Source organism: Nyctereutes procyonoides, unplaced genomic scaffold (genome assembly GCF_905146905.1).
Source record: "Nyctereutes procyonoides isolate TBG_1078 unplaced genomic scaffold, NYPRO_anot_genome, whole genome shotgun sequence".
Lineage (NCBI taxonomy): Eukaryota > Metazoa > Chordata > Mammalia > Carnivora > Canidae > Nyctereutes > Nyctereutes procyonoides.
Window position 1 is genome coordinate 34680794 of NW_026575020.1, and position 24845 is coordinate 34705638.

At 57.4% G+C, this 24845-nt stretch overlaps 2 protein-coding genes across 8 annotated transcripts; one reads left to right on the forward strand and one right to left on the reverse strand.

The window, feature by feature from the left end:
* Window positions 1-2861: 2861 nt before the first annotated feature.
* Window positions 2862-8605, forward strand: UCK1 (uridine-cytidine kinase 1). 3 transcript variants are annotated; one of them, XM_055324204.1, is made up of 7 exons: window positions 2862-3093; window positions 3390-3549; window positions 4398-4494; window positions 4698-4840; window positions 4918-5081; window positions 6823-6871; window positions 7393-8605. In XM_055324204.1, the coding sequence occupies exons 1-7, from the start codon at window positions 2986-2988 to the stop codon at window positions 7569-7571; spliced, it is 900 nt and encodes a 299-aa protein (XP_055180179.1). In that variant the 5' UTR covers window positions 2862-2985; the 3' UTR covers window positions 7572-8605. The 3 variants fall into 3 exon arrangements, with proteins under 3 accessions (XP_055180179.1, XP_055180196.1, XP_055180186.1); XM_055324211.1 differs by having other exon boundaries at window positions 2864-3093; window positions 4918-5012; XM_055324221.1 differs by lacking the exon at window positions 4918-5081.
* A 2-nt stretch (window positions 8606-8607) lies between these two features.
* POMT1 (protein O-mannosyltransferase 1) lies at window positions 8608-24783 on the reverse strand. Of its 5 annotated transcripts, none has more exons than XM_055324173.1 (21): window positions 24650-24783; window positions 24023-24174; window positions 22864-22970; window positions 22458-22508; window positions 21752-21898; window positions 20934-21045; window positions 20500-20565; window positions 20318-20411; window positions 19935-20090; window positions 18465-18595; window positions 17969-18064; window positions 16762-16854; window positions 15095-15191; window positions 13336-13428; window positions 12960-13080; window positions 12509-12606; window positions 11864-11977; window positions 10988-11114; window positions 9893-10070; window positions 9171-9358; window positions 8608-9008 (listed from the first exon to the last, which is right to left on the reverse strand). In XM_055324173.1, the coding sequence occupies exons 2-20, from the start codon at window positions 24142-24144 to the stop codon at window positions 9184-9186; spliced, it is 2178 nt and encodes a 725-aa protein (XP_055180148.1). In that variant the 5' UTR covers window positions 24145-24174; window positions 24650-24783; the 3' UTR covers window positions 8608-9008; window positions 9171-9183. The 5 variants fall into 5 exon arrangements, 4 of the variants coding, with proteins under 4 accessions (XP_055180148.1, XP_055180140.1, XP_055180158.1 ...); XM_055324165.1 differs by having other exon boundaries at window positions 24610-24775; XM_055324183.1 differs by lacking the exon at window positions 19935-20090 and having other exon boundaries at window positions 24610-24775.
* Window positions 24784-24845: the final 62 nt, after the last annotated feature.

Here is a 24845-nt window from a genome sequence, read left to right on the forward strand (position 1 = left end):
AAGGCAGCCTTGGAGGGCAGGGGGGAGGGTGAGGAGGAGGACAGGGACAGAGAATCTCAGAGGGTTCCTTTTACCAGTCCTGCCTCATTTGCTTCTGAGAAACCCAAAGGTTGCTCAACCCTGTGCCCAATCCAGCGACAACAAACATTTACCGTGGGGAGGGGAGGCTCAGCCCAGCGAGCCAGCCGGGGCCTGCCCTCGTGGGGCTTCTGCTCTGCAGACCAGCATCAAGCAATTGCAGAATCCACAGCTTACCTGCAGCTGTGTCGGGAGCCCCCCCCCAGGAGAAATGCCCAGGCCTCTGAGGACCTAGACGGGCCCCGCTTCATCCAGCTGGGGAGGGCTGCTGGGAGGAGTTAGCCCTCCAAGGGGAAGGATGCGACAGTGGGGAGGAAGGGTCCAGGCCTGAGGCTTGGGGGCAGTCAGTGAGAGTCAGAGAAGCAGTGGTTGGGGACTGGCCGGCTTGCGGGGTGAAAGACGCGCTGGCTTTGTGGTCTCCGAGAACCAGTTAGCCTTGGAGGGCAGTCTCCCGGGGCCTATAAGGCCCCCGAGGCCAGAGCATCAAGAATACCAAGAAAATATGAAAATATAGTTAATGTAATTGGCCCTGTGAGGAATGGATGCCAAAGAGACGAATACAGAATGGAAGAACACCCAGACCAGGCTCCGCCTCAGGGCCCTTGGTGTGCTTTCGGCATAAAAGCAGCTTATCAGGGGTGCCTGGGTGGCTCCGTCAGTTAAGTGTCTGCTTCTGGCTTAGGTCGTGATCCCGGGGTCCTGGGATCAAATCCTACATTGGGCTCCCCACTCAGCGGGGAGCCTGGGTCTCCCTCTGCCTCACCCTGCTCATGTTCTCTCTCCCTCATTCACTCTCCCTCTCAAATAAAAAAAAAAAAAAAGAGAGAGAGAGAGACAGAGAGAAAGAGAGGGAGAAGCAGGTTTCTAGCAGGGAGCCCGATGCAGGACTTGATCCCCCGACTGGGATCATGACCTGAGCTGAAGGCGAGCCACACAGGCATCCCTCAAATAAATAAAATCTTTTTTTTTTTTTTAAGATTTTACTTATTTATTCATGACAGACACAGAGAGAGAGGCAGAGACACAGGCAGAGGGAGAAGCAGGCTTCCTGCAGGGAGCCCGACGTGGGACTCGATCCCGGGTCTCCAGGATCACACTCCATGCTGAAGGCGGTGCTAAACCGCTGAGGCACCGGGGCTGCCCTAAAATCTTAAAAAAAAAGAAAAAAGAAAAAAAGAAAAAGAAAAGAAAAGCAGCTTATCAAAGCCCCACTCTTTGGTTTGAATTGGCCAATCCAGCCCTGGCCCGGGACTCCCAAAGCACCTCACCCGCAGACCCAACAAAGGCGTGTGCCCCAGGTCCTGCCTCTCTGCACTCTCTGCCTTGACCTCCCTGTGTGGCCCCTCCAGGAAGGCCCTGTACTTCCTCCAGGACCCATCAGCAATAAACGTCTCTATTTCTCTGTGGTCTATTGCAACTCTGCTCACCTTTTGGCACCTGTGTTCCACTTAACGAATGTTCATTTTACAAAGTCATAGAATTGCCCCATTTGGGAAAAAAGTAAATGCAGAGTAATTACATAACTGCCAGAGGTCACACAGCAGAGGCAAGGTTGACGACTCTCTCAGCGCAGAACCTGGCCCCCAATCCTGCTGGGAGCACTAGGAGCAGAAAGATGGTCCTCTCATTTTTTTTTTTTAAGATTTATTTATTTATTTATTTATGAGAGAGAGAGAGAGAGAGAGGCAGAGACACAGGCAGAGGGAGAAGCAGGCTCCATGCACCGGGAGCCCGACGTGGGACTCGATCCCGGGTCTCCAGGATCGTGCCCTGGGCCAAAGGCAGGCGCCAAACCGCTGCGCCACCCAGGGATCCCCGGTCCTCCCCGTTTTAAGCTCCTGCGTGATTTCCTCTCATGCGCCCTCATCCTCTTCAGTCTGTCCAGGTCACAGACTCAGGAGGTCCCAGTCCCCTTGCACCCCTGCCCCCTGATCAGCAGACGCTGCCCGTAGACCCTCCTGAGATGGGTTAGTGCCTCTGAAGTTACATCAACAGCGACGTTGCCTGGTGTCTGCACTTACTGTGATCTCTCGATTTCATGCTTCATCATATATTCAGGCAGGGCTCCCAGGGCATTAGGAGCTGCATCTACAGTCTTGGTGCTTTGGGGAAATACACAATCTGAACCCATCAGCATTATCCTCTCTGTGCAGGTGCCGCGGGGTCAGGGGTACCCAGCAGGCTGGGTCTCACAGCCCGGAGTCAGAGGTCATGGTTGTCAGCAGCCCGTGCTGAGGAGGTCAAGGAGGCGACACCTGCTGCAGGGGCGGCGGGGAACCCCGAAGGCGGGGGTGGGGGCGTTAGGAAACGGTCGGCCCCGAAGGAGGCCCGGCTGCAGCGGGTGAGGGAGGCAGCTCGCCGTCGGGGAGGACGCGGGGTGGGAGCAGGAGCCCCGCCGCGCTCTCGGGGTGGCCGCCTACGAGGCCATGAAGTCGGGGAGTTTCCGACTCCGGGCTCAGGGTGCTGACTTGCGGCCCTGGCGCTACCCTTGCCCCGGCCGGGCTCTCCCCTGGCGGGGGGCGGGGGGGCGGGGGGGGGCATCCCCGACGCCCCAGGCCCCAGGGGCGCGGACGGAGGGAACTTCGCGGTCTCCGCCTCCGCTGCAGAGGCCGCCGCGAGCGTGCAAACCCCCGAGCTGCGCTGCGCAGCGGCTTCCCTCCGGCTCCCACCGCAAAGCTGCGGCACCGGGCCGAGCACCGCCCAGCCGCAGGTGAGCCGGCCTGCCCCGCGCAGGCGCAGCGCCCTCCGTCGCCTCGGACTACAACTCCCGCCTTGCCCCGCGCGCTCCCGCCGACGCGCCGCGCCGCGCCGCGCGCCTCCCGGACGTGGAGCCCCGGGCGGGGGGCGGCGGCTGCTTCGGGGAGGCGGCGGGAGTCGGGAAGCCGATGCGGGCGGGCGGAGCCCGGGATGGCTTCGGCTGGAGGCGGCGACTGCGAGGCCGCCGCTCCGGAGGCGGACCGCCCTCACCAGCGGCCCTTCCTGATCGGGGTGAGCGGCGGCACCGCGAGCGGGAAGGTAAGGGGCCGGCGGGGCCGGTGCGACCCCCGACCCTCGGGCCCCCGGGCGGACGGCCCCGCCTCCTCCAGGGCGGGGGGCGGGGGGGCGGGGGGCTGCGGCCGCGGCGGCGGGCGGGCGGGCGGGGGGCTGCCCTCGGGCCCCCGGCCTCCCCGCGGGCCTCGCCCCTCCGGGCCCCGGGCGCGGGCTGCCGCTGCCAGTGCCTCCCGGGCAGCCCCGGGGGCCGGTGGGTCAGGTCCGGAGGCCAGCCCCGGGCAGGCGCAGCAGGGCCAGGCGGGAATCCCGTGTGTTCCCAGTCCACCGTGTGCGAGAAGATCATGGAGCTGCTGGGCCAGAACGAAGTGGACCACCGGCAGCGGAAGCTGGTCATCCTGAGTCAAGACAGGTTCTACAAGGTCCTGACCCCAGAACAGAAGGCCAAGGCGTTGAAGGGACAGTACAATTTCGACCACCCAGGTGCAGCAGAGGACCCTGAGGGGAGTGAGGGAGGGGGAGAGACCAAGGGGCTGGCGGGGCTGCAGAGAGACCCCAGTGGTGCCATGAGATTCCTGAGGTGGCCTGAGTCGGATCGGAGCTGGAGCAGGCTGTGCCATTAGGTCAGAAGGAACTTTGCCTGGTTCTCTGCGCCCTGAGTGGCCCGGCGGGAGCTGCTGGCTCCCGCAGTCGGAGCCAGTCAGGAAGTCTTTGCTGTTGGAGGGGCCGTGGGGACCACTGCTCTGCCGTGAAGTCACGGAGAAAGTCCCCCACCTTCCTGCTGTTTGGGGTCCTTTGTATACAGCAGGGCATTTCCCCACCTGCCCCCGGGCAGAGTCCTTGAGAGGGGAGCTGGGCAGGCAGTGGGTAAACAGGAGGGCCAGGTCTGGTCTGGCCCGATCAGGGGGCAGGTGCAAATGGGGCAGATAGATGAGGGGAAAGAGCCAGCCTGTCCTTGCCTGGCACTGCTAGAAGATTCCACCCTGTGGAATGAGGCTCCCATCCTCATTTCTTTCTCGGGGGACATGGTGGGGGAAAGGCCTGAGGAGCACCAGTCGTGGTTAGTTCCCAGAAATAGAAGCAGGTGCCTAACCCACCTACCTCCCAGTGCAGGCCGAGCAGGAAATGCCCAGTTCCAAACTTCTGCGTAGGATAGCAGCCCGGGTGGGTGGCCCTGCGAATGTGAATGGGGGTGGGGGGAGACACGGGACTCTCAAGTCCACATGTTCCCGAGGGTCGCTGGGCTGCCTGACCCAGACGCAGAGGAAGTTCGCTCCCGTCCCCAGCACAAGGACACCTGGATAGCCTTGCCTCTGGTTCCATTCCGGCAGATGCCTTTGATAATGACTTGATGCACAGGACTCTGAAGAACATCGTGGAGGGCAAAACAGTCGAGGTCCCAACCTATGATTTTGTGACCCATTCAAGGTGAGCACAGTGACTCCTGGGAGAGGGGCCGTGCAGCAGCCTTGCCCTGGTGGTTTCTGTGCACAGCCCTCCCCCGTGCTGTGACCTGTCCCCCTCCGCAGTCAGTACCCTGGGGTGGGGGTGGGGGACTAGAGCGATGGCACCTGGGCCCCCACCTTCCGCATGTCCTGCAGTGGCACCCGTGTCCTGGTCTCGCCTCCCAGGTTAGCGGAGACCACAGTGGTGTACCCTGCAGATGTGGTCCTGTTCGAGGGCATCTTGGTGTTCTACAGCCAGGAGGTCCGGGACATGTTTCACCTGCGCCTCTTCGTGGACACGGACTCCGACGTCAGGCTGTCGAGAAGAGGTAGGATGGCTGCGGGGGCCCCCCGTGCCCCTGGACGAGGCTGGCCGCCAGCCCTGACTGCCTCCCTCCTGCCTCAGTTCTCCGGGATGTGCACCGCGGGAGGGACCTGGAGCAGATCCTGACCCAGTACACCACCTTCGTCAAGCCAGCCTTCGAAGAGTTCTGCCTGCCGGTACCCCTCTCGCTTACTTGGGGAGCCTCCTTTTCTCCCTTTTCAAGAGGACTCTCGGCGCCCTGTCCTGTGAGCGCTGAATTACGGGTGAACAGGGTCTGATTTATGAGCGGAGAAGTTTGCTTGTGACACCCCCTCGCAGGGCCTGGGCTCGGCTCTGGGGGCGTTGTCTGTAGGTCTCCCTTCCTCCGCGCCCTTGCGTCCATGCAGCTCACCTTCCTGCTGCAGGGTCACCCTGAGGCCCTTCTGCTCCTAGCCCGCCTGCTTGCCGCTCCCTAGGGCACCTCTGCCCGGTGGGGCTCTTTGCGCTCTGCATGCCCCCTCAGCATGGGGCAGAGCCCAAGTGCGTGGGGGGTTGGGTCTGTTCACGGCCCATGGGCACGTCCCTGGCATGTCGTGGGCACTTGCTGACCTCACCCACGCTGCATGTGTCTACAGGCTGCTCTGGGCTGGCACCCGGGGTCCTGTAGCCACCTCTTTCCCTCTCCTTTCCAGCTCTTGCTAAATAATCTAGGACTTACAGGAAGCCAGAAAGGGAAACTTAACTTTTTTTTTTTTTTAAGATTTTATTTATTTATTCATGAGAGACATAGAGAGAGGCAGAGACACAGGGGGAGGGAAAGGCAGGCTCCATCGGGGAGCCCAATGCAGGACTCGATCCCAGGACCTGGGATCACGCCCTGTGCCAAAGGCAGACGCTCAACCACTGAGCCACCCAGATGTCCCAACGTTTTGCTTCTTAAAAGTAAAATACAGCACAAGGGAAGCAGAAGCAGCTTCCTGCCTCAGTCGAGGACAGCAGTGCTGTCTGCCGCTGTTGGTAGAGAACGTTTGTTATTTTACATTCGTGTTCTCTGAAGCATCTAGAAAATGATGGGAAAAGTACGTTGATAATCATACTGTTAGTCGCAGAAAAACATTTGGCAGAGCAAGTAGTTTAGAGTCAAACTCTGGACAACCCAGTCCGACCTGGTGACCCTGGGTGACCCTGGGTGTGGGCTGAGCCCCAGCACCATCCTCACACTTCCCACACACCGAGTCCAGCCAGGGTGATGGTGTCCCTCACCCCTATAGCCCTTCTCCCGCCCCGGCCAACCCCACCAGAGCCAGCCCTGGCCCTCTTGTGCCCATGTCTTCTGTGGGTCCCTGCTGCCCGCAGACACAGCTGCCCTGGGATTGGATCCCCACCTGCCTGTGTGGCTCAGGGCTTTCTCGATCCCGGTCCACACACCCACCACACTCCGCTCAGACCGCTTTCTTTTCCTCTCCCTTGGCTTTGCCTGATTGAGGTTTGTCCCCCTCAGTAACATCCCTTTGGAGTCCCCTTGGTGGCCCATTCTTCCTGGTATTTCTCCCTGCCCTTACCTAGTAGAGCACCTGCCGGGGATCAGGTGGGAGTGCGGGCCAGGTACCACAGATGGCCTGGCTCTGCTGTCCAGGGTGTTTGCTGCTGCCTGAGCTGCTCACTGCTCCAGGCTTCTTGCAGAAAGGTTCCTAGTGCAGAGGAAGGAGGTCACGTGTTGCAAGAGGATGCCACACGTCACTTGGCTCAGTGAATCGTTAACGCAGAGAACTGTTCCTGTGGTGGGGTTCCAGAAAAGCACAAGCCGGGAGCATTTCGGAGATGCCAGGAGAGAAACACGTCTTTTCTGGCTGCCCCACCTTCTCCTCCTGCCTCACCCCTGCCTCCCGCCACCCCCCCCCACCCGTCTGCCACCCCCAGGGCTACTGTCCCTCCAGTGAGTCTAGCATCCCAGAGCCAGAAGGCCCTGAGGGGACAGATCCTCACAGGATCCTTTTTGCCTTGCAGACCAAGAAGTATGCGGATGTGATCATCCCTCGGGGGGTCGACAACATGGGTAAGAATCAGGCCTAAGAGCTGCCCCGACTCCTAAATCAGCTCCCCAGAGCCCCGAAGCAGACCTTGCCCTGTGCCAGCAGTTACGCTGAGGTGATGAGAGTTGCCTATCTGCAGACGTTTATGGCACAAGTTTAAAGAATACCTAAAAAATATATTTTAAAATTGCACATTGTACACTTTTAACTGACCTCCTCTTGTTTGTCAGCTACATCTCAGTAAACCCGGAAACAGATATTTATGTTGACAGGGACTCACTTGTGAGCAGAAAGTATTTTACCCAGGCTCTTGGTTGACAGAAAGCCTCACAGACCAGGTCAGGAACCTCGTGCTCCTTCCCTGACATGAGTTTTTCTGTGTGCCAAGACTTGGCGCCCTGGGGAAGCCTCCCAGGGGGGCCTGTGCCCCCGGCCCTGAGCACCGTGTGAAGGTGCAGCCTGGTGAGCTGACTGCAGGTGGCTCGCTGGCCTGGAGGCCCCAACGGGGAGCGGATGTGGCTAAGCGTGCTTGTCTTTGCTACAGTGGCCATCAACCTGATTGTGCAGCACATCCAGGACATCCTGAGTGGCGACATCTGCAAGTGGCACCGAGGGTCCAATGGGCGGAGCTACAAGAGGACCTTCCCTGAGCCCGGAGACCGCCCTGGGGTGCTGACCTCTGGCAAGCGATCGCACTTGGAGTCCAGCAGCAGACCCCACTGAGGAACCCCAATAGGCCATGCTCAGGGTCTGGCCCACCCGCCCCATAGACGCTGCCGCTGCTTCTTCTCGGCATCATACGGTACAGACAGGGTGGTGCGAGGATCACAGGGTCCTCCCTGTTGCGGGCAGACCTCCCGTTCCTCATGCTTGGCGGGATGTTGGCAGGCCCCCCGTTTTCACCTGCTTCCTCACGTTAAGGCGGTTAAAAGTCTGAGTTACTGGGAAACGCCACAGAATGTGTGGTGAGCCTGTCACGCCTCTTGGGGACATGGGGCACAAGCCTGCACACTGTGGCTGTCCTGGCGTGTGTGACACCAACCTAGAGCAAGAGAGATTCTAGTATGATCTGGTTCCCACACGTGACTGAAGCAGAGGTTTGAAGAGAGTACGTCATGTCTCCCTCCCCCCTTGTTACACATGCGAATGTTTCGTTATTTACCATGTTAGTTGTGACCTAGTAACCGAGTTTCGTGCCCCACCAGCGGGTGTGAGCCAGTGTGGCACACACTGATGGAAGGAGCTACAGGAGCTTTCCTTCCTCCCGGGCTGTGCGCCAAGGCAGGAGCCAAGGAAGGAGCCCTGGGAAACAAGCTCTCCTTAACCAGCATCAGACGCGGGAGGCAGCACCTGCTCCCTCAAGGAGGGCGGGACGCAGGCTGCTGGGTGCTGTGTCCACACACAGGCCTGCTCGGGCCTCCGGGGCTGGGGGGGCTGTGTGGACAGGGCTTCGCTGGGGTAGCCTGGGCCCATCCGGGGCATGCCGTCCAAAGCCAGCTGGCCTCCTTGCACACACCAAGTCCATAGCTGCACGAACGGTGCCTGCAGTCTGCGTTGTCCTGGTTTGTCGCCCTCCCAGACGGCACTGTGTGTATGAAAGTGACACTTTCCTGTTGCCCCCCGGCCAACCTGCATGGGCGATCCTGGTTTCCTTCTATCGAGTACTAAGTGTAGTTACACAGATAGGACCTCAGTTGAGTTTGGCCGAGCTCTATGCCCTCTTGGAGAGCGCATCAATAAATAACATCAAACACCGATGCCAGTTTGTCCCCTTTTTAATTGTACACAGAAGGCAGAGTCAGGACAAGGACATGTAAGGGTGACAAGTGCTGCTGGCTCGTGCGTCCCAGCCGAGTCTCGCGGGGGCAAGGGCCAAGAGTCGGCGGCACTGTGGTGCACCAGGGTCTTTGTGCAGGGATCAGAATCAAAGGCCTGTCACTCAGAGCAGAGACAGCTATGGCTCAGCATTGGATCCAGTGGGCGCCCAGGGAGGGGACCAGGCCCAACACCAGGACTGGGGCCTCAGCAGCTTCAGCGCTAACTCACCCCACGGCTGCCTGCTGCCTTCCGGTGTCTCTTACAAGTCCTATGCTAGCCCTCGATGTGCCCTGGTTCAGGGGGCTCTAGTGGCAGTGGATGCAGGGGCGTGTTCTTTATCACCTGGGAAACAGAAACTTGGCTCAAAACTGCCCGCCTATCAGCAGACTGAAGAATGAAACCACCATAGCCCAGCCAGTCCACCAGGCTTTGGGGCAACTGTCAAAGATGAACACGTTTACGAACGACCACTCTACCTCGCCTGACCCCAGCCCCCACTTTTACCGTTTGTGTCCTGCTAGTGTTTCCGGATCAAGATGTCCCAGCTGTCTTTCCAGCGAAGGGCCTTGAGTTCACTGGGTGAGAGTGACTTGTCCCCGTAGGTCAGTGGGCGCAGCGTGTTGAACACGTGACAGGCACAGGAGTACCAGGCCACAACCAGGGCACTGAAGAGGCTCCTCAGGAGCTGGGACCTGTGGGCACCAGCAGAGCATGGGCACGTGGGATGTGGCTCCTCCTCACCACGATGTGCATACAGCCCCTGCCTTTCCACCCTTCTCACCCCTGCCTGATGCACTGAATGTGACCCTTCCTGTGCACCTTCCAGAATCTCCCATCTGCACTCGGATGCCAGAGTAGAGTCCCTGTACCCAACATGATCATATTGCAGCCCTCCCGAGAGGCTCTGTAACTCCCGGCCCCCCAACATGCTGAGGCCACCCCCTTTGGTCCAGCTTCCAGAACTCACTCTGGTTTACAAAGCTTTCTGGTTCAGTTCTACTGCACACCATGCAACCTGGCCAATTCCACTGGCTGTCCCAGAGCCATAAGCACCCTTCCCCATCTCCCACAGCACCCCCTGCTCTCCCAGCCTCCCCAGCCAGCCACGCCTTCCTCCCCTGTGCCTCCTTTGTGACCTTAAGCCCTTCCACGCCACACCCAAGTCAACACTGAGGACTCCCCTGGAGCCGGTGCCCCCGAGAGGTGTGGCTGTGCAGGCCCTGTACCTGCACAGGTGGTCGCTGACATGCTGCAAGACCACAGGGAGCAGAAGGATCTGGAAGGTGAGCGCGGGAAGGTAGTGGTAGAGGAAGAGCGTCTTCTCCATCATGAAGAAGGGGAGGTAGTTCACTGCCCAGCCGCCGGCACACAGAGCCCCGGCCAGCACCCAGCGCAGCCAGGAATCTGCAGGAGGAGGCCGCCCTGAGCCAGTGCTGCCGGCCAGGGCCTCCCTGCAAAGATATTGGCCAGTCCCACGAGCTGCTTTCCTCATCCTTGAGGGACACTTGCTCTCCATTTCCCCCACCTCCCGCCCCTTCCCGTGATGTAAGGACCTCCTATGGCTTCCTGCAGGGTACTCACTATCCAGACCCCCTGCACCGTACCAGCCTCCTGGGGGCCCCAGCTCTGCCAGGATCAGCAGCAAGTGGGGCCGGAGCCGGACTGTGAGGGTCTGTATCTGTGCACCCGCCTCACCCACTGAGGCGGGCATCAGCAGGAAGAGTAGGCACGGTGCCACACTGCTCCCGAGGCCTTTGGGGCCCACCCTGCCCTGAGTCTTTATTCCTTTTGTCTCAAGATGGTCTGCAGTGGTTTCTGTTATATAAACCACCGCCACCTGAGTAACTTGGCACCCGCTGGCCCCTCTCTGCCATCCAGCCATTCCAGAGCGTGCAAGTGCTAAGGCTGTGCTCACATCCTGGGGTCACAGCAATCCCTGCCTGGTCCTTACATTTCCCCGAAGAAGCCTCTAACAGTGTGGGAATACAATGGCAACATTTTGTCTCTAGGTAGATAAAAATAGATTTAAGCTCCTTCCACGAGGAAACAAGGTCGCCTTAAGGCACAGGCTCCTGCTGAGTGAGGCAGTGAGTGTCGCCCATCAAAAGCAAGCTGCAGGGGGATCCCTGGGTGGTGCAGCGGTTTGGCGCCTGCCTTTGGCCCAGGGCGCGATCCTGGAAACCCGGGATCGAATCCCACATCGGGCTCCCGGTGCATGGAGCCTGCTTCTCCCTCTGCCTGTGTCTCTGCCTCTCTCTCTCTCTGTGACTATCATAAATAAAAATTTAAAATAAATAAAAAAAAAAGCAAGCTGCACTAACCCTCAGGGATGTCGCAGATACTCCTTCGGCGTCTGAGCAGGTACCAGAAGAAGAGCAGGATGTAGACCACCATGGCGAGGCTGGCCGAAGCCCAGATCACAATGTTTCCAAGCAGGTGGATCTGAGCCTGTGAGGGCAGCGGGAGGCACTGTTGGCCACCGGCCACTCAGAGGGACAAACCCTCGATGACGCTCGCCTGCTTGCCAGCCTTCAGCCGAAACATGGGTGCAGGCTGGGCCTCCAGCCCACGGCTGATGGACGTGGCTATTCCCAATGAGACTCCCCCAGGAAAAGTGCTAAGGTCCTCGATTCTGTAAGTGGAAACACAACTGGGAGTAGCTGACATTCTTGCTTTAACAACAGCTGCTCGCAGATGGCTAACCCAGGGCCTAAGGACTCAGCTTCACAGCCAGTGACTGTGACCCTGTCTCCACTGGAGGCCATGGGGGTGGGGCAGAGAAAGGGGAGCGTTTTCAGTGTGAACTCATTTGGGGAGTATCTGTGGAGCGCCAAGTGCCAGCTCCAGGCCTGTTCGTTCTGCGGGTGAAGAGGGACAACGCAGATGTGAGAAAGCTCTGATGAACTCAGCTGCTCGCGCTCTGCACAAAATTAAAGAGGGATAATTTTAAAAACCACTTTTGTCAGGAAAGGGGGAACAATGTGCTCCCCCAAAGTGGTAAAGCCCGGTTTCCCTCACCACGCAGACGTGTCAGGACCTTACTCCTCACATCTGACGGGAGTACTGGCCCCGTGCTGCCCCATCCATTAGGCAGGGCCTGGAGACAGCGAGGGCCAGGGTGGAGGCAGGGCTGCTCTTCACGCCAGGGGAGTCTCCAGCGAGCGCTCGACCTGCAGCCTGCACGAGCGCCCACTTACGCTGGTCCTAGGGTGCAGCCAGTAGGCGATGCTGGTGTCCAGGGTGACCCAGTCCAGCGGCGAGGAGCTGTACTTGTGCTCCGAGTCATCACTCTTTGCCGTAAGCATCCTCCACTGCAAGAAGGCCAGAGGCTGAAGTCGAGTGGCCAGCCGGACATCGTCCTTGCTCAGGGGCTTGTCGGAGGGGCTGGGGTATCCAATTTCACATTCATCTGGATCATATAGCCCAGGTGGCAGCTGAGCCCTAGTCCCCAGGCCCCCAACACCCTGACTGAGGGGTAAGGGATTGAACTTGGTGCTGAGGATGCTATTAGATTCAGGACCGCGAGATTCCAATCCTGACCTCTCTAGCGCTCCATTATGTTGACGTTGGTGCACTCTGACCTGACCTGGGGGGTTCCAAACATACTTTGGCCATGTGGCAATGCAACATCGCCTGGTTCCTGACTATTGTGCCCGCAAAGCCACAGGCCCGGGGCCAGCAGAGTGGTGCTGGCCACTAATGGCAGAGGAGAGGAACCCTCCCTGCCCGGCCACGTCCCAGTGTAAAGGCTGACGACGGGAAGGGAGGGGCTCTGCCGAGCACAGTGCTCTGTCTGGAGAGGAGCCAGCTCGCCCAGGCAGAGCCATGCTGCCCCGCCTCACCTGCAGCTCCAGGAACCTGGCCATGAAGCTTAGGTTTCTGCTGACATCCATCTGTGCCGGTGAGTGCAGCTCCAGCTCCCTCTCCTTTTGCTCCTGGCCTAACAGAAAGAGGTGACCCAAAAGAACACAGGAGCGGAAAGTCAGGGGGCTCACAACAGAAGCTGTCAGCCTGGAGCAAAGCCAACTTCCCACTTTTCCAACCGACCCACATGACTCCCTTTGGCTTTCCCCACCGCGCGATGGCACCCATCAAATCCAGATCTTTTCACTGGGAAAGCTCAGCTTGCACTGCCTTCTGGTGGCGAGACCTCAGAGTGACAGCTTCGCTTGTTTCAGGCTCAGCTCAGCAGAGCACGGACAGCGTGTCTGGTCCCCCCAGAACCACAGCCCGCGGGGGTGGCATCTCGGTATAGCAGCAGCAATGGCAAGCCCGTGGGCTGGACCGACTCACTTTTGCCATATCGATGTTCCTCCACATTCCACACCATGCTCTCGTGGTAGCCCTGGGGCAGCTTCTCCCCAACGACCTCCAGCTGCTGGAACCCCCAGTCTGGGAGGTGTGCGCCGCTCAGCTGGCAAAACCGGGGGGAGACAGGGTATGACATGGAGGCCCCAGGCCTCAGCTCGTCCCCAGCCCGGCTACCCGGTCACTTTGTCCACAGCCAGTGAGGGTGGCAGCCTCCCCTCTGCGGGCCTTGCTGCGTTCCAGATTCAGTTCTGAGCAGTTAAAGCCCTCCTGAGTGCAGGAGACGTGGATGTAGGGTCCACTAAACTGATTTTGTGAGCCCCCAGCCAAGACGGGCAAGCCCAACACGGTGCCCTTTTACCTTCAGGACGGCAGAGGTGTTCACGTGCACCAGGCGGACCTCGGACAAGATGGTCTTCCAAACCTCTGTGTCGGATTCTCGGTTTACAATGTCCTGTAAAAATAGGTCCTGTGGATGAGCCCCTTCTTTCCCCAATTTCCTTATGTATCAAGTGAGGACCAGTCACCAGACAATGCCGCTGCCCAGGTCTGAGATCAGGGGCTGAGCTCTGGGGAGCTAACAGGATGGCACCCCTGACCTCGTGCCGGGACACCCACACAGCAAGGTGCTGGTGTGGCCGGGGGTGGGGGCACCACCCTGCCTTCTCTGACAAATGCACAGACAGTCTGGGTGAGGGTCAGAGGTGGTCCCCAAGAGGTGACTTCGGAGGGGGGCCCCCGTGGTGAGGGGGCTCTCACTAACACTGTGAGAGCACTTGGCCTTGTCCTATCTTAACTTCTCGCAGCCCTGCGATGATGTGTGAGCACGTGTGGCTGTGGGCGAGAACCAGAGGACCCATGGGCTCGGCAGGAGCATGCAGGTGGCCTGGCCACAGGCACACCCTGCGTCAGCCATCCTCCCTCCTTGCTAAGTGAGCTGCAGTTCCTGAAATGTGGGGCTTGTGGGGCTGAAGGTGAGGAGGAGTGAGGAGAGGGAAGAAAGGGGACAGGGAGGAGGAAGGGGGAGGGAAAAGGAGGGAAAGGAGGGGAAGGAGGGAGGGGGAGGGGAAGGAGAGGAGGGGGAGGAGGGAAAGGGTGGAGAGGAGTCGGAGGAGGAGGAGGAGGAGGAGGAGGAGGAGGAGGAGGAGGAGAAGGAGGAGGAATCAGCCACAGACCACAGGATGGCAGAAGGGCAGTGGGTGGGACATTCAGTAGAAGTCCCCGGGGAGAGCTCCCAGGGACCAGGCCTAGGACCACAGCGCTCCGTCCCACGGGGACAGCCAAGGAGACTGGGGAGAACCAGAAGGGAGGCAGGCGCGTGCAGCAGAGAAGGTGCCCCCCACCCCCACACACAGTCCAACGGCAGCCTTGTGCCCTGGCTCTGCTGGGGGGCCGCTGAGCACACTGTGCCAGTCATACCGAGAGAACCTGAAGGGGGTCAGGGAGGCTGGTGTGGGGTGGGCAGCTGCTGCGGCAGTCGGAGGCTGGAAGGATGGAAGGAGAGCCAACCTCTCGTCAGAGACAGGCCCCAGCGCATTAGAGCACTCACTGACGGGAGCTGTGGTTGTACTCGTCCATGAACTCACAGTGGCGCCTGGGCCCAGGAACAGCACTCTTTCCTCCTGCCGGCTCTCCCAGGACGCCGCGTGCAGGCCTGGAGAGGGACTCTGGGAGCAGCATGTGCCCCTGGACACTCGAGGAAAGGCCCTCATAGGCCTGGCTGCCTCAGGGAAGTGCAACCCCAAGGAACCACCCTGGCTGGAGCCCCAAGCCGTCCCTGGGGAGACCCTGGGACCAGGGCGCTGGTTCACACCAGGCTTTACAAGAGGAGAGGTGGCCGGGGGCCCTGACCCTGTGGGTTCAGTGAATGAGCCACCAAGTCAGAGGGAACCTTCACCTGGCAGGCCACGAAGGCCATGGGAACACCAACCAGCTGTTCCACAAACTCATCCCTCCCACATAGTCCTCCTCCACAAAAACATGGAGGACTTTTTTATGGGCTAAAAAATCACTAATTTACATCTGAATGACAATTATTCTCAACAGTGGTTTTGAACATCCTGTGTGAGAAAGGATGTGTCCCTGATGGCCAGCATGATGGGCTTCCGGCAGGGACTCACCAGTCTCCAGAGGTTCTGGGAGGGCATGGAGATGTTGTAATCAACGTAGCAGGACACCTCCTGCGAGTGGGGGCTCAGGGGCGCCGCCACGTCGTGCCTGCAAAACCAAACAGTCTTGTGGACGGAGCTCCTCACTCAGTAGGCCTTGGGGGGAAAATCCACTTTTCAGAACTGGAGCCAGCTCAGCCTGACAGAGCACTCGGACCCAAGGGCGCCACCTGATGCCATGCTGATACACGAGACACTGAGACGGCAGCAGCTCCCTGGGAACCACACCCCAGGGAAGAGGACACGTGATGTGCTGTCCAAGAGACAGGAATCCGCACTAGGTGGGGGTCGCAGTTCCACCACAGAACAACAAACCAGGCCTCAGAGCAGGGTGCCCACTGTCCTGGGAGCACGAGGACGCGCACCCAGCAGGCCCCTGACAGCTGGACCTTGGAACCATCTGCAGTACTGGGAATGCTGTCAGGGGCAAGGTGCCCTCGGGGTCGGTGACCTCCAACGTCCACAAATACACACCTCCCTCATTCACTCGGCTGTTACACTTTATCCTACTTTGCGCCAAGCACTAGGGAGGAGCTGGAGACCCCATGGTGAGCAAAGACAGTCCTTATGGGCAGGGACCTTCACACAGGGACAAGACAGTGCCGGGCTATGTGGCGCTACCAGTAAAACCAAAGCACCCAGGAAAGGCTTTGAGGGGACATTTCAGCTGACATGTGACTACAGCAAGTGAGTCAAGAACACTCCTGGCCCATGGGAGCTGCACTCGATCACTTTGGGACAGCAGGGCGGCCTGGGCCCTGGAGTCAAGGTCCCAGATCCCAAGGGACCTGCAGCCCAGGAGAAGTAGGGACGTTATTCTGAGTAGAAGTCACTGGAGAACTTATGGCCGAGAAAAGAGGCCGGGCCTGTAGACTGTGTGTGTTCCCAGGGTGCCGCTGTGGGGTGAAGGGCACAGAGGCACGAAGTCGGGGCACAGGGATCCCGCGTGGACTGGGCCATGGCGGGAGGGCAAGGAAGAAAGAGAGGAACTGGGGTGGTGGCTGGGCAACTGGCTCTTTCCAGGGAGAAGGCCAGAGGCCAGGAGCCTGCTGGTGGCTTTCACAGGAAGTGGGGACTTGGGGCACAATCTGGGAGTCAGGAGGAGCCGTGAGATGACCCAAGAAGCTGGGATGGGTGGTGGCCCAGGAATGTCTATATGCAGAGATGGCTCAGGTCAGGTAAGGGCCAAGAACCCACACTGAAAGACCCTTCCTGACCCTAATTAGCCAGGATCGAAATCCTTCTTGAATTCACATACACGGTAAGGGATTCAACCTTATGGAAGCACCTGCACTTCCTTTTGTGTGAGCAGCACTCCCGTGCTCCCCCTCATTTATCAAAGCTTCCCCCACTGGGCTTCCCACTGCGGGGTGGACCCCTCCATGGGAGCTCCCAGGCTACCCCGCTAAGGCTCCATTTCCGGCCTACTCTCCCTGTGCTGCCCTCACTGGGGGGGCCCTCCAGACCCTGAGCACCCATCAATCGCAGGTCACAGTGCAGGTCCGCCCCAAGGCAGCAAGAACAGCCGTGGGGCCTGCAGCAGGGGGCGGGCTGTGCTCTGGACAGAGAACCCCAGGGGAGCACCCAAGCGAGGGAAGAGGGCGAGGGCAGGCACTCACGTGTTGAGGAAGCGGGTGGTCATGCCGTGCACCAGCTGCACCACGTCCCCGTGCCGCACGGGCCTCGGGGGATTGTTCACCACCAGCTGGTGCCTGCGGAGACAGAGGCCGGCAGGCTGGCACGCGCGCCGCACAACGTAACGACACCCGCATTCTCCCATCAGGGCCAATCTGGCCCACTCAACCGGTGCCTTATGCGAGATCAATTCATGTAAAAACAAAACACACACGTTTCCTAAACTCCTTTCTGAAACCCAAGGTCTCTTTCCAAGCTTCCGAAAGGGACTCCTGTGTGCCATCACCACATTATGGTTGCTGTGTGTCTACAGACGGCACAGTGACAAGCACAGCCGTGCCCCCCAGAAATCCTTCTAACACGTGGACTCTTTTGTCCACACAAGTGTACTGTGGGCCCTTCAGGGTGGTGCCAACATGGTCAAACAGCCAGAGACAGCCCGCCACCCTCGTGTTACTGCAGGAAGTGGCAAACACGACAGACAAGACAGTGTGCTCATCAGCCATCCTGGCTGTACTGCGATGGACGCAGGAGCCACGACAGGGAGGAGGGCGGCCAAGGCAGCTTCCCAGAGGAGGGGACCGTCAGGTTTTAAGGAGTCGGCTGGGCAGGACTGTTCCAGCCTGAGGGGCAGCAGAAACGCGGGGCAGGGGGAGCACTGTGAGCATGGGCCAGGTGCAGAGCGGGAAGGAGGCTGAGAGCTGCAGGCCACCACCAGGGGTCTGGATGACCCTGGAGGGGTAATGGAAGCTAGGAAGGGTTTCAGCCTTTCAGCAGGACCATGACCTGCCACAAGTGACATTTTAAAAAACCACGCGGGGCCGCAAAGCTGGAGTGGGAGGAGAGAGTTGGGGAGGCGGCAGGTGGTAGAGATGGAGGCCAAGATGGTTCGAGACCTCCTATGCAGGTGGAGTCCAGAGACCAGGGACTCTTCCGTCTGAGGCCTCAGCAAGGGAATGCCTGGGGATGGGGGGAAGCACAGGGAGCGCTGGCAGAGGAGAGTCTGTCTGGGATGTGCCTGGGGAGTACCCAGGGGAGATACTGGGTGGGCAGTTCACTGAGGAAGCATCAAACCCCTTGACCATGGGCTCATCAGCGCAGAGCTGCTCTCGAAGCTTCCAGGGAGGAAGCATACAGGGAGAAGGGGCCACGAGGTGAGCCCCACTCTGGAGACCCAGGACCTGCACGCACCTCCCAGGATCCTTCACGATCCACCAGTTGTTGACGTCTTTGAAGGGGTAACAAGTCACCTGCTGCTGGTGCGAGCTGCCTCGGCCGTTCTCGTATCTGTGTGAAGGAATCAACACAACACTGCGTCTGGTGCGCAGCAATCAGCCTTTCTCTCGAGGTTCCTGCAAATACCACCCGGCAAAGTGTCTGGGTCAAAACAGGGATGGGCACGAAGTGTGGGTCTAGGAAGGACTGGACAATGGGAACCTAAGCAGCGCTCCAGGCAGGACAACGTGCTCAGCATGCGAGTCACAGAGCAGATGAGTGACAGCCCGGGCCCTCTGCTCCCTCAAGATGCTCTATTTCATACATAGAAATGACAAGATTCGTTGGTAATCAGAATCTGAGAGCTCAGTGTCTGTCTCAGAAATTTACAAAGAAAACTGGTAACAGCAAAAATACAAAAAAAAAAGCAAACGTGTTATGATCTTCTATTTACAACAGTCACTTTCCTTACATCATGGGGTAGGTGCTCTGGTGGGAATGAAGCCAGCAGGGCACAGGTTTGCCAAAGACATTCTTCAGAGTGACCTGGGAACCGTAGGCCACCTCCAGGGGCTGACCCTGCGTGATCCGGGCTAGTCCTCCCTAAGACAAAAGCAAAAGGTGGCAAGTGAGAGCCTCTCCAACAGGCACACCTCCATGGGGGGAGGGGGGCGTATTCGGGGTGGTGGCAGTCATTATTATGTCACATTATGACAACGCAGGACCTACTCTGTTCAGGTTACGTTACTGTAATCATAACACAGCTGCTGTGGACTGGATGCTGCCTCCAGGGCCAGGCATCCTCCACCCTTCCACACACACCCTCAGTTGCTTGGGCATCTTTGGAGAAAGAGCAACCCTGTAAAGGTGAGACTCTCAAATAACTCTTTTTTTAAAAATGGGGCACCTGGGTGACTCAGTCGGTTAAGTGTCCAACTCTTGGTTTCGGCTCAGGTCATGGTCTCAGGGTGGAAGGATTAAGCCCCATACCACAGTGGGCTCCACACTCAGCAGGCAGCCTGCTGGAGACTCACTCTGTCTCTGCCCTGCCCCCTGCTCATCCATGTGAGCACATTCTCCTAAATAAATAAATCTTTAAGAAAAAAAAAAAAAAAAGGTGAGAAAACTAGCATTGGGATGAGCTAAGAAATTTGCCCAACATGGACACCTGGCTGTCAGCAGAGCCAGCACTCAGGAGTGCGTCCATCTGCTCTCCTGTCCTCACCACCCCAATCGGTACGTTTCACTATCTCTGCAAAAGTCAGTAGGAGCAGGGGGATCCCTGGGTGGCGCAGCGGTTTGGCGCCTGCCTTTGGCCCAGGGCGCGATCCTGGAGACCCGGGATCGAGTCCCACATCGGGCTCCCGGTGCATGGAGCCTGCTTCTCCCTCTGCCTGTGTCTCTGCGCCTCTCTCTCTCTCTCTCTGTGACTGTCATAAAATAAATAAAAATTAAAAAAAAAAAAAAAAGTCAGTAGGAGCGAACGCCAGAGTCTGGCTTGTCCTGTGAAGCATGTGTACCTGTCCCGAGGCTGCAGGACTTCATGATGTCCAGAGGCAGGTCACACTGAAGAGCTGACCCCCTCGTCTATTTCCATACCATCAGCACACACAGAATTAGCTTAGAAAAATACTACAGTGGATTCTTCACATCTTGATTTGGTTTTCCTGCGAACCCTTGATGATGTTTACATAAGAAAAATCTGAGTCTAGGGGCACCTGGGTGGCTTAGTCAGTTATGCACCTGCCTTCAGCTCAGGGCATGATCCTGGGGTTCCAGATGGAGCCCCATGTTGGGCTTCCTGCTCAGCAGGAGTCTGCTTCTCCCTCTGCCCCTCCCCGTGCTTGTGCACGTTCTCTCAAATAAACAAAATCTTAAAAAATAAAAAACTCCAAATCTACTCTTGTCCCTTCTCTGAGGTGGCCACGGCACCCTGTCTTACCTCCAGACTGGCCTGGAAAGCACTGGACATGATTTGATCGTGGGGCCCAGAGCGGTAGACCAGGATCAAGTGGACGTAGAAGAACAGCAAGTACATGAGGGTGGGGATGACAAGCAGAGCGGCGGCTCGGGCAAGCAGGTGACAGAGCACACAGACCTGCCGGGAGCCAGAGGGCAGGTCACATCCCACCGCTCGGGAAGGTGCACCCACTTCACCTAGGATCTCAGGGAGTCAGCAGCAGAGCTCTGGGCTCCTCGAAGCCGCTGGTGGGAGGCTCATAAAGGCCCGTCTTCTTGGGAAGCCTTTCTCCCCAGATGCTCCCATCACACTGACCCTCACCCACCCAGGGATGGCTACGTGTCCCGCCTGACTGCGACACCCACGTTTGACAGAGTCTGGTCTCCGATCAGGTGCCAGGCATGGACACTGGCAACTGCGAGCACGAGCAGGTATGTGAAAATACCCATGTACTTGACGCTGAAAAGACATGTGAGAAAAAACATGAAAATAAGGCAGAGAACGAGGAGGATACGAGGGCTGCCTCCAACCCACAGACCAGACTCACCCCACCGCACAGGAGCAGGCCACTCCTGTCAGCATCAGCCAAAACCACCAGCTCAAGGAGAAGGGCCTGGGGTCAAAGCAGAAGAGCAAAGCTGGGAACAGTTCGTGAAATATCGGGAGAAATATCACGCAAGAAGGCACATTCCTCAGATCTCTCGGGGTCAGCTGGCTGTCCCGACAGTTGGGACAAGAAAAATGAACCCTCGTCTCCTAAATATTATTCCTAGCAGAATTTTTCTTTTCGGCCAGAACATTTTCCCGGTTAGTTTAATTTATACAAAAGTGAGAATGTATTTATGACATCAGGAGCTAAGGACGAGAGACAGTCTGCAAGTAGCTCCCTGAAATGAAAAGCCCTCAGACCTTCTCAGGTCGACAGGCCACTCAGACGCTTCTTTCTCATTAACTACGAGGGACAGGTCCCACTGTGCATACCTGTGTTTTTGGGAGTTGGAGAACTTCAGGTAGGATAGCACAGCCAGTAGATTAAAAAATATTAACACTGACTCCAAAAGCATGAGCCTTGACTGCGTGATGAGAGCGTTCTCTGTTGGAAAGAGGGCATGCGCGTCAGCTGTCAGGCCACAGGGGCAAATGCAGGAAGATGGAAGCACCCATGGAGAGGACACACTCTAAAGTCACAGAATGTGGCCATGGGAAGTTCAGGGTTGGGTGGCTGGAAGGGGATGGGCTCTAGAACCACGAAGGCAAGTTCTCAAGGGTGAATCATGCCTAGTGAGGCCTGTGTGATGCTGGGCAAGTCACTGAACCTTTCCGAGTCTTTACCTTTCTCATTTGCAGAAAGAATACCAACTTTGTGGGGCTGCCCTGGGTGCAAAGACCTTACCCCAGCTCAGGGACTCAGTGAGAGGAGCCACTTGACACACCCTCATTCTGCTTTCTAGCCTAACTTCCCATCCAACTTGGTTTCATTTGCTCATAAACCTGGGCCAGACTCGGCAGGAGGTGGAGGGAGATGCTGGCGGAGCACCTAGTAGCAGTTTGGGCAGCCCTGATTTATACGGCCGCACGTGTGTGACCACCCAGTTCCACCACCCCACACCCAGGGAGTAGGGTGACTCCCAGAGTCAAATCTGGACACTCTGGACACACTCCCTTCCATCCTGTGAGTAGGAGACCCTGCCGGGCCACATAGACAAAGCTCACGGGCTCTCTGGGACGCACGCTGAAACATAACCAAGGCCAGTGCTGGGTTCTTCCCTGTGTGACACCAAAGCAGGCAGAGGTCTCACCGATAAGCATCAGCAGAGCAGCCCCCATGGCAGCGCAGTGAGAAAAACCGAGCTCCAACAGGATCTGGTAGGCCATGGGGATCGAGAACGCCCCAGTGAGGGCTGGCAGCAGGCGCAAAGACCACACGGGCACGTTACTGCTGTATTCTGGAAAGGCAACCACAGCAGAGCTGAGCGTACAATGCACCACCCCCTTCCTATGCTGCAGGTGTGTTTTCAAACACAGTATCATGTTCACGGACCCTGAAATGCAAACTGGCAAAACTAGGGACCACATCAGGAACAGAGTGGGCAAGCTGCAAATAAAAGCTTTGAAATTACCTAAGTGTAGTCAATACCCAGCTCTCGTTAAGCACAGAAACAATGCCTAATAAGTCTGAAATTAGTGCTTTCCTTGTTTATAAATGGACTCCAACTTTCCCCCCAAAACACTGAGCAACGTACAAAATTTACGTGTACAAAAGATAACTGCAACCAGATGCCACGTAGAGTGTGCTATGTGTTCTGAAAACTAAGAATAAAATACATGCTAGGATTAAACACTAAAGTGTTTATCACACCTTTCTTTTGAAAGGTCTTCCACTTGTACCAAATCTATCATACCCTGGACAGATTAAGAAATCACAGCTGTAAATCCCCAGGAAAGCCACTACCTCTCCATTCTAATATGTGCAAAGTAATAAGGGATGTGAAAATGACTTTTTACCTGCTCCGATCCTGTTCCACAAAAAGTTACCATCGAATCCTCCTAAATAACCTGAAACAGAAGATCAGTCAGCAACTATCCCACTCAGCAAATAGTTGGGGAATGCCAAACCATGGCAGCAACGGGGAAACAATGATAAATAATTAGATGTGGCTTCTACCGTCAAGAGATTTCACTTATGAGTTGTATTTTATTATTTTAAAATAAGTTGCCACAATTTTACTTATTTATTTATTTAGGTATTATAAATAGGCTTTACTTTATTTTTAAGTAATCTTCATGCCCAGCATGGAACTTGAACTCACAACCCCAAGATCAAGAGTCGTGCATTCCGCTGATTGAGCCAGCCTGGGCACCCCTCACTTATAAGTTTTAAAGGGCTACTTCTCTTACTAGTGAATCCTACCTCCTAAGGCCAGCAGCATGTGGCCAAACGGTGGTCCACTGCCATCCAAAAAGAAGATCCGCTTCATGTAAAAAGAGATGTACTGCCCATAATACACTTCGTCAAAACTGAAAAGCAAACCCACATGATATTCAACTAGAAATCTTCACCAAACAACGGTGAAAGGGTAAATGTGTACCTGCTTCCAAACAATGTTAGAGAGCGCTCAGCAAAGGTCAGAACTTTTGCCACAACTGCACTGTATCCCCAAATACTAAGATATGTGCACAGCATCATCCACCCTCAAGGACAGGAGACCAGCTACACACTCAGGTTGTCTGCCCAACACAGACTCTATTTACCCTCCCTAGTTTTATTCAGGGATGTGCTAGCAGGCAGCCTCCTGAAAGGCCTCACAGACCCAAGGCTATGTCTGTGGCTAAGGGTCAGAATCACACTTGGTCACCAAAGGAAACAGGTGCATGTGTGAAAGGGAGTCACCCAGAAACCAACCGCAACAAATGTTTTCAGACATTTAATGGTACTGTCCATACAGCTGTCAATTTCTTAGGCGTGATAACTTCAATACAGTTTTTAACAGTTCTCATGTTAGAAATATGCCAAATTACTTAAACATATTGCTTATGACTTGCCTCAAAAAAAAAAAAAATCCACTGAAGCTGAGTGATGAATGCACTGGTTGGGGGGGAGGGTGTCATTACACTATTCTCCCTACTTTTGTGTGTATTCAATATTTTCCGTGATGTAAAGTTAAACAAACAAACAAAAAGGATGCACGTTAGCCACAAAGGGAACGGCCCCGTGGTACTGCCAGCAGTCATCTCTCCTTGGAACAAAGAAGACACTCGAAGGTCAACGGTGACTCACTTCCAAATCTAGCAATCTTCCACCCTCCACCTTTGATTTTAGAGGGTTACCTAAGACTGCTGCACCTGTTTCATGGGCCAGATCTCACCTGCTAGAGAGCTACAGGGCAAGACGGGATAGGTGGACTCAGCAGGGGGACAACCTGGCCTCTCCTCTGCCAAAAACACCCATCACTGAGAAGCCTAGAAGTCTGCTTTCCCACTTCTGCTGTTCAGTAGGGCACTTTGTCACCAATGCACCAACGAATGTACAATTCTTTCCGATTCGCCCTGAAGGGGGTTGTCTGGCTTACACCACAGCCCTCGGATAGGCGAGCTGCCACAGGCGGCTCAGTAATCCCACTGCAGTCAGAGCCACAACATTCAAGTTGATGTCAGCTGTCACCACCACAGGGCGCTCCAAAAATCCCAACATCCCGTAGGGAAGCAGGTCCCGGAGGATGCCCTGGAAAGGAAGGGAAGAGACGGCATCAATAAATAAGCAGCAGCCTCGAGGGCTCACCGATGCAAGGAAAAGCCTTTGCAATTCCCATGGCTCTCAGGTGCACCGCGAAGAGCCGCGCGTTCTGTGGGGTCGCTCAAAGCCAGGGCAGCGGCGGTCAAGCCGGGTGCGAATCCGGGGACGTCAGGACTGAGTATCCACCCACGCGACGAGTCACGACGCGAGCACCAGAGCCCCAGCCCCAGCCCCAGCCCCAGCCCAGCCCGGCGCTCCCCGAGGCCCCCGGCCCCTCCCCCGCCGCAGCCCACGCCCCGGGCGCCCCTCGCTCGCCGAGCCCGCCTGGCCCCAAGGCTGCCGCCACCCTGGGCGCCCGCGTCCGGCTCCCGGCGACCCCCCCTCCTCGGGCCCGCCCCCGCCGGGCAGGACGCCGGCACCCACCCCAAGCCGCGCACGCACGTCCCTGGCGCCCCAGACGTACTCTCGTCTCGAGTGCCCGCAAAGCTGCTCCCCGCGTCCGGCTCCGCCTCGGAGCCGCGGGGGAGGAGGGCGCCGACCGTTAGCGGCTCTCGCCGCTCGGCACTCTGCGCCGCCCGCGGGCCGCCTGCTCGACGCTCGACTCGCCGTGCCTGCGGAGCCCTACGCAGCAGCGGCGCGCCTGCGCCCCGGGCCGGAGC

Excerpts from the sequence above, each read along its gene's own strand:
- UCK1 (XM_055324204.1), top strand. The coding sequence starts at position 2,986 with ATGGCTTCGGCTGGAGGCGGCGACTGCGAGGCCGCCGCTCCGGAGGCG. Across the intron at positions 3,094-3,389 it reads GCGGCACCGCGAGCGGGAAG|TCCACCGTGTGCGAGAAGAT; the intron begins GTAAGGGGCCGG and ends GTGTGTTCCCAG. Across the intron at positions 5,082-6,822 it reads GACTCTCGGCGCCCTGTCCT|ACCAAGAAGTATGCGGATGT; the intron begins GTGAGCGCTGAA and ends TTTGCCTTGCAG.
- POMT1 (XM_055324173.1), bottom strand. The coding sequence starts at position 24,144 with ATGTTGGGATTTTTGGAGCGCCCTGTGGTGGTGACAGCTGACATCAAC. Across the intron at positions 21,046-21,751 it reads TGCTCTGCTGATGCTTATCG|AGAACGCTCTCATCACGCAG; the intron begins GTGAGACCTCTG and ends TCTTTCCAACAG. Across the intron at positions 11,115-11,863 it reads GGCTGCACCCTAGGACCAGC|GCTCAGATCCACCTGCTTGG; the intron begins GTAAGTGGGCGC and ends CTGCCCTCACAG.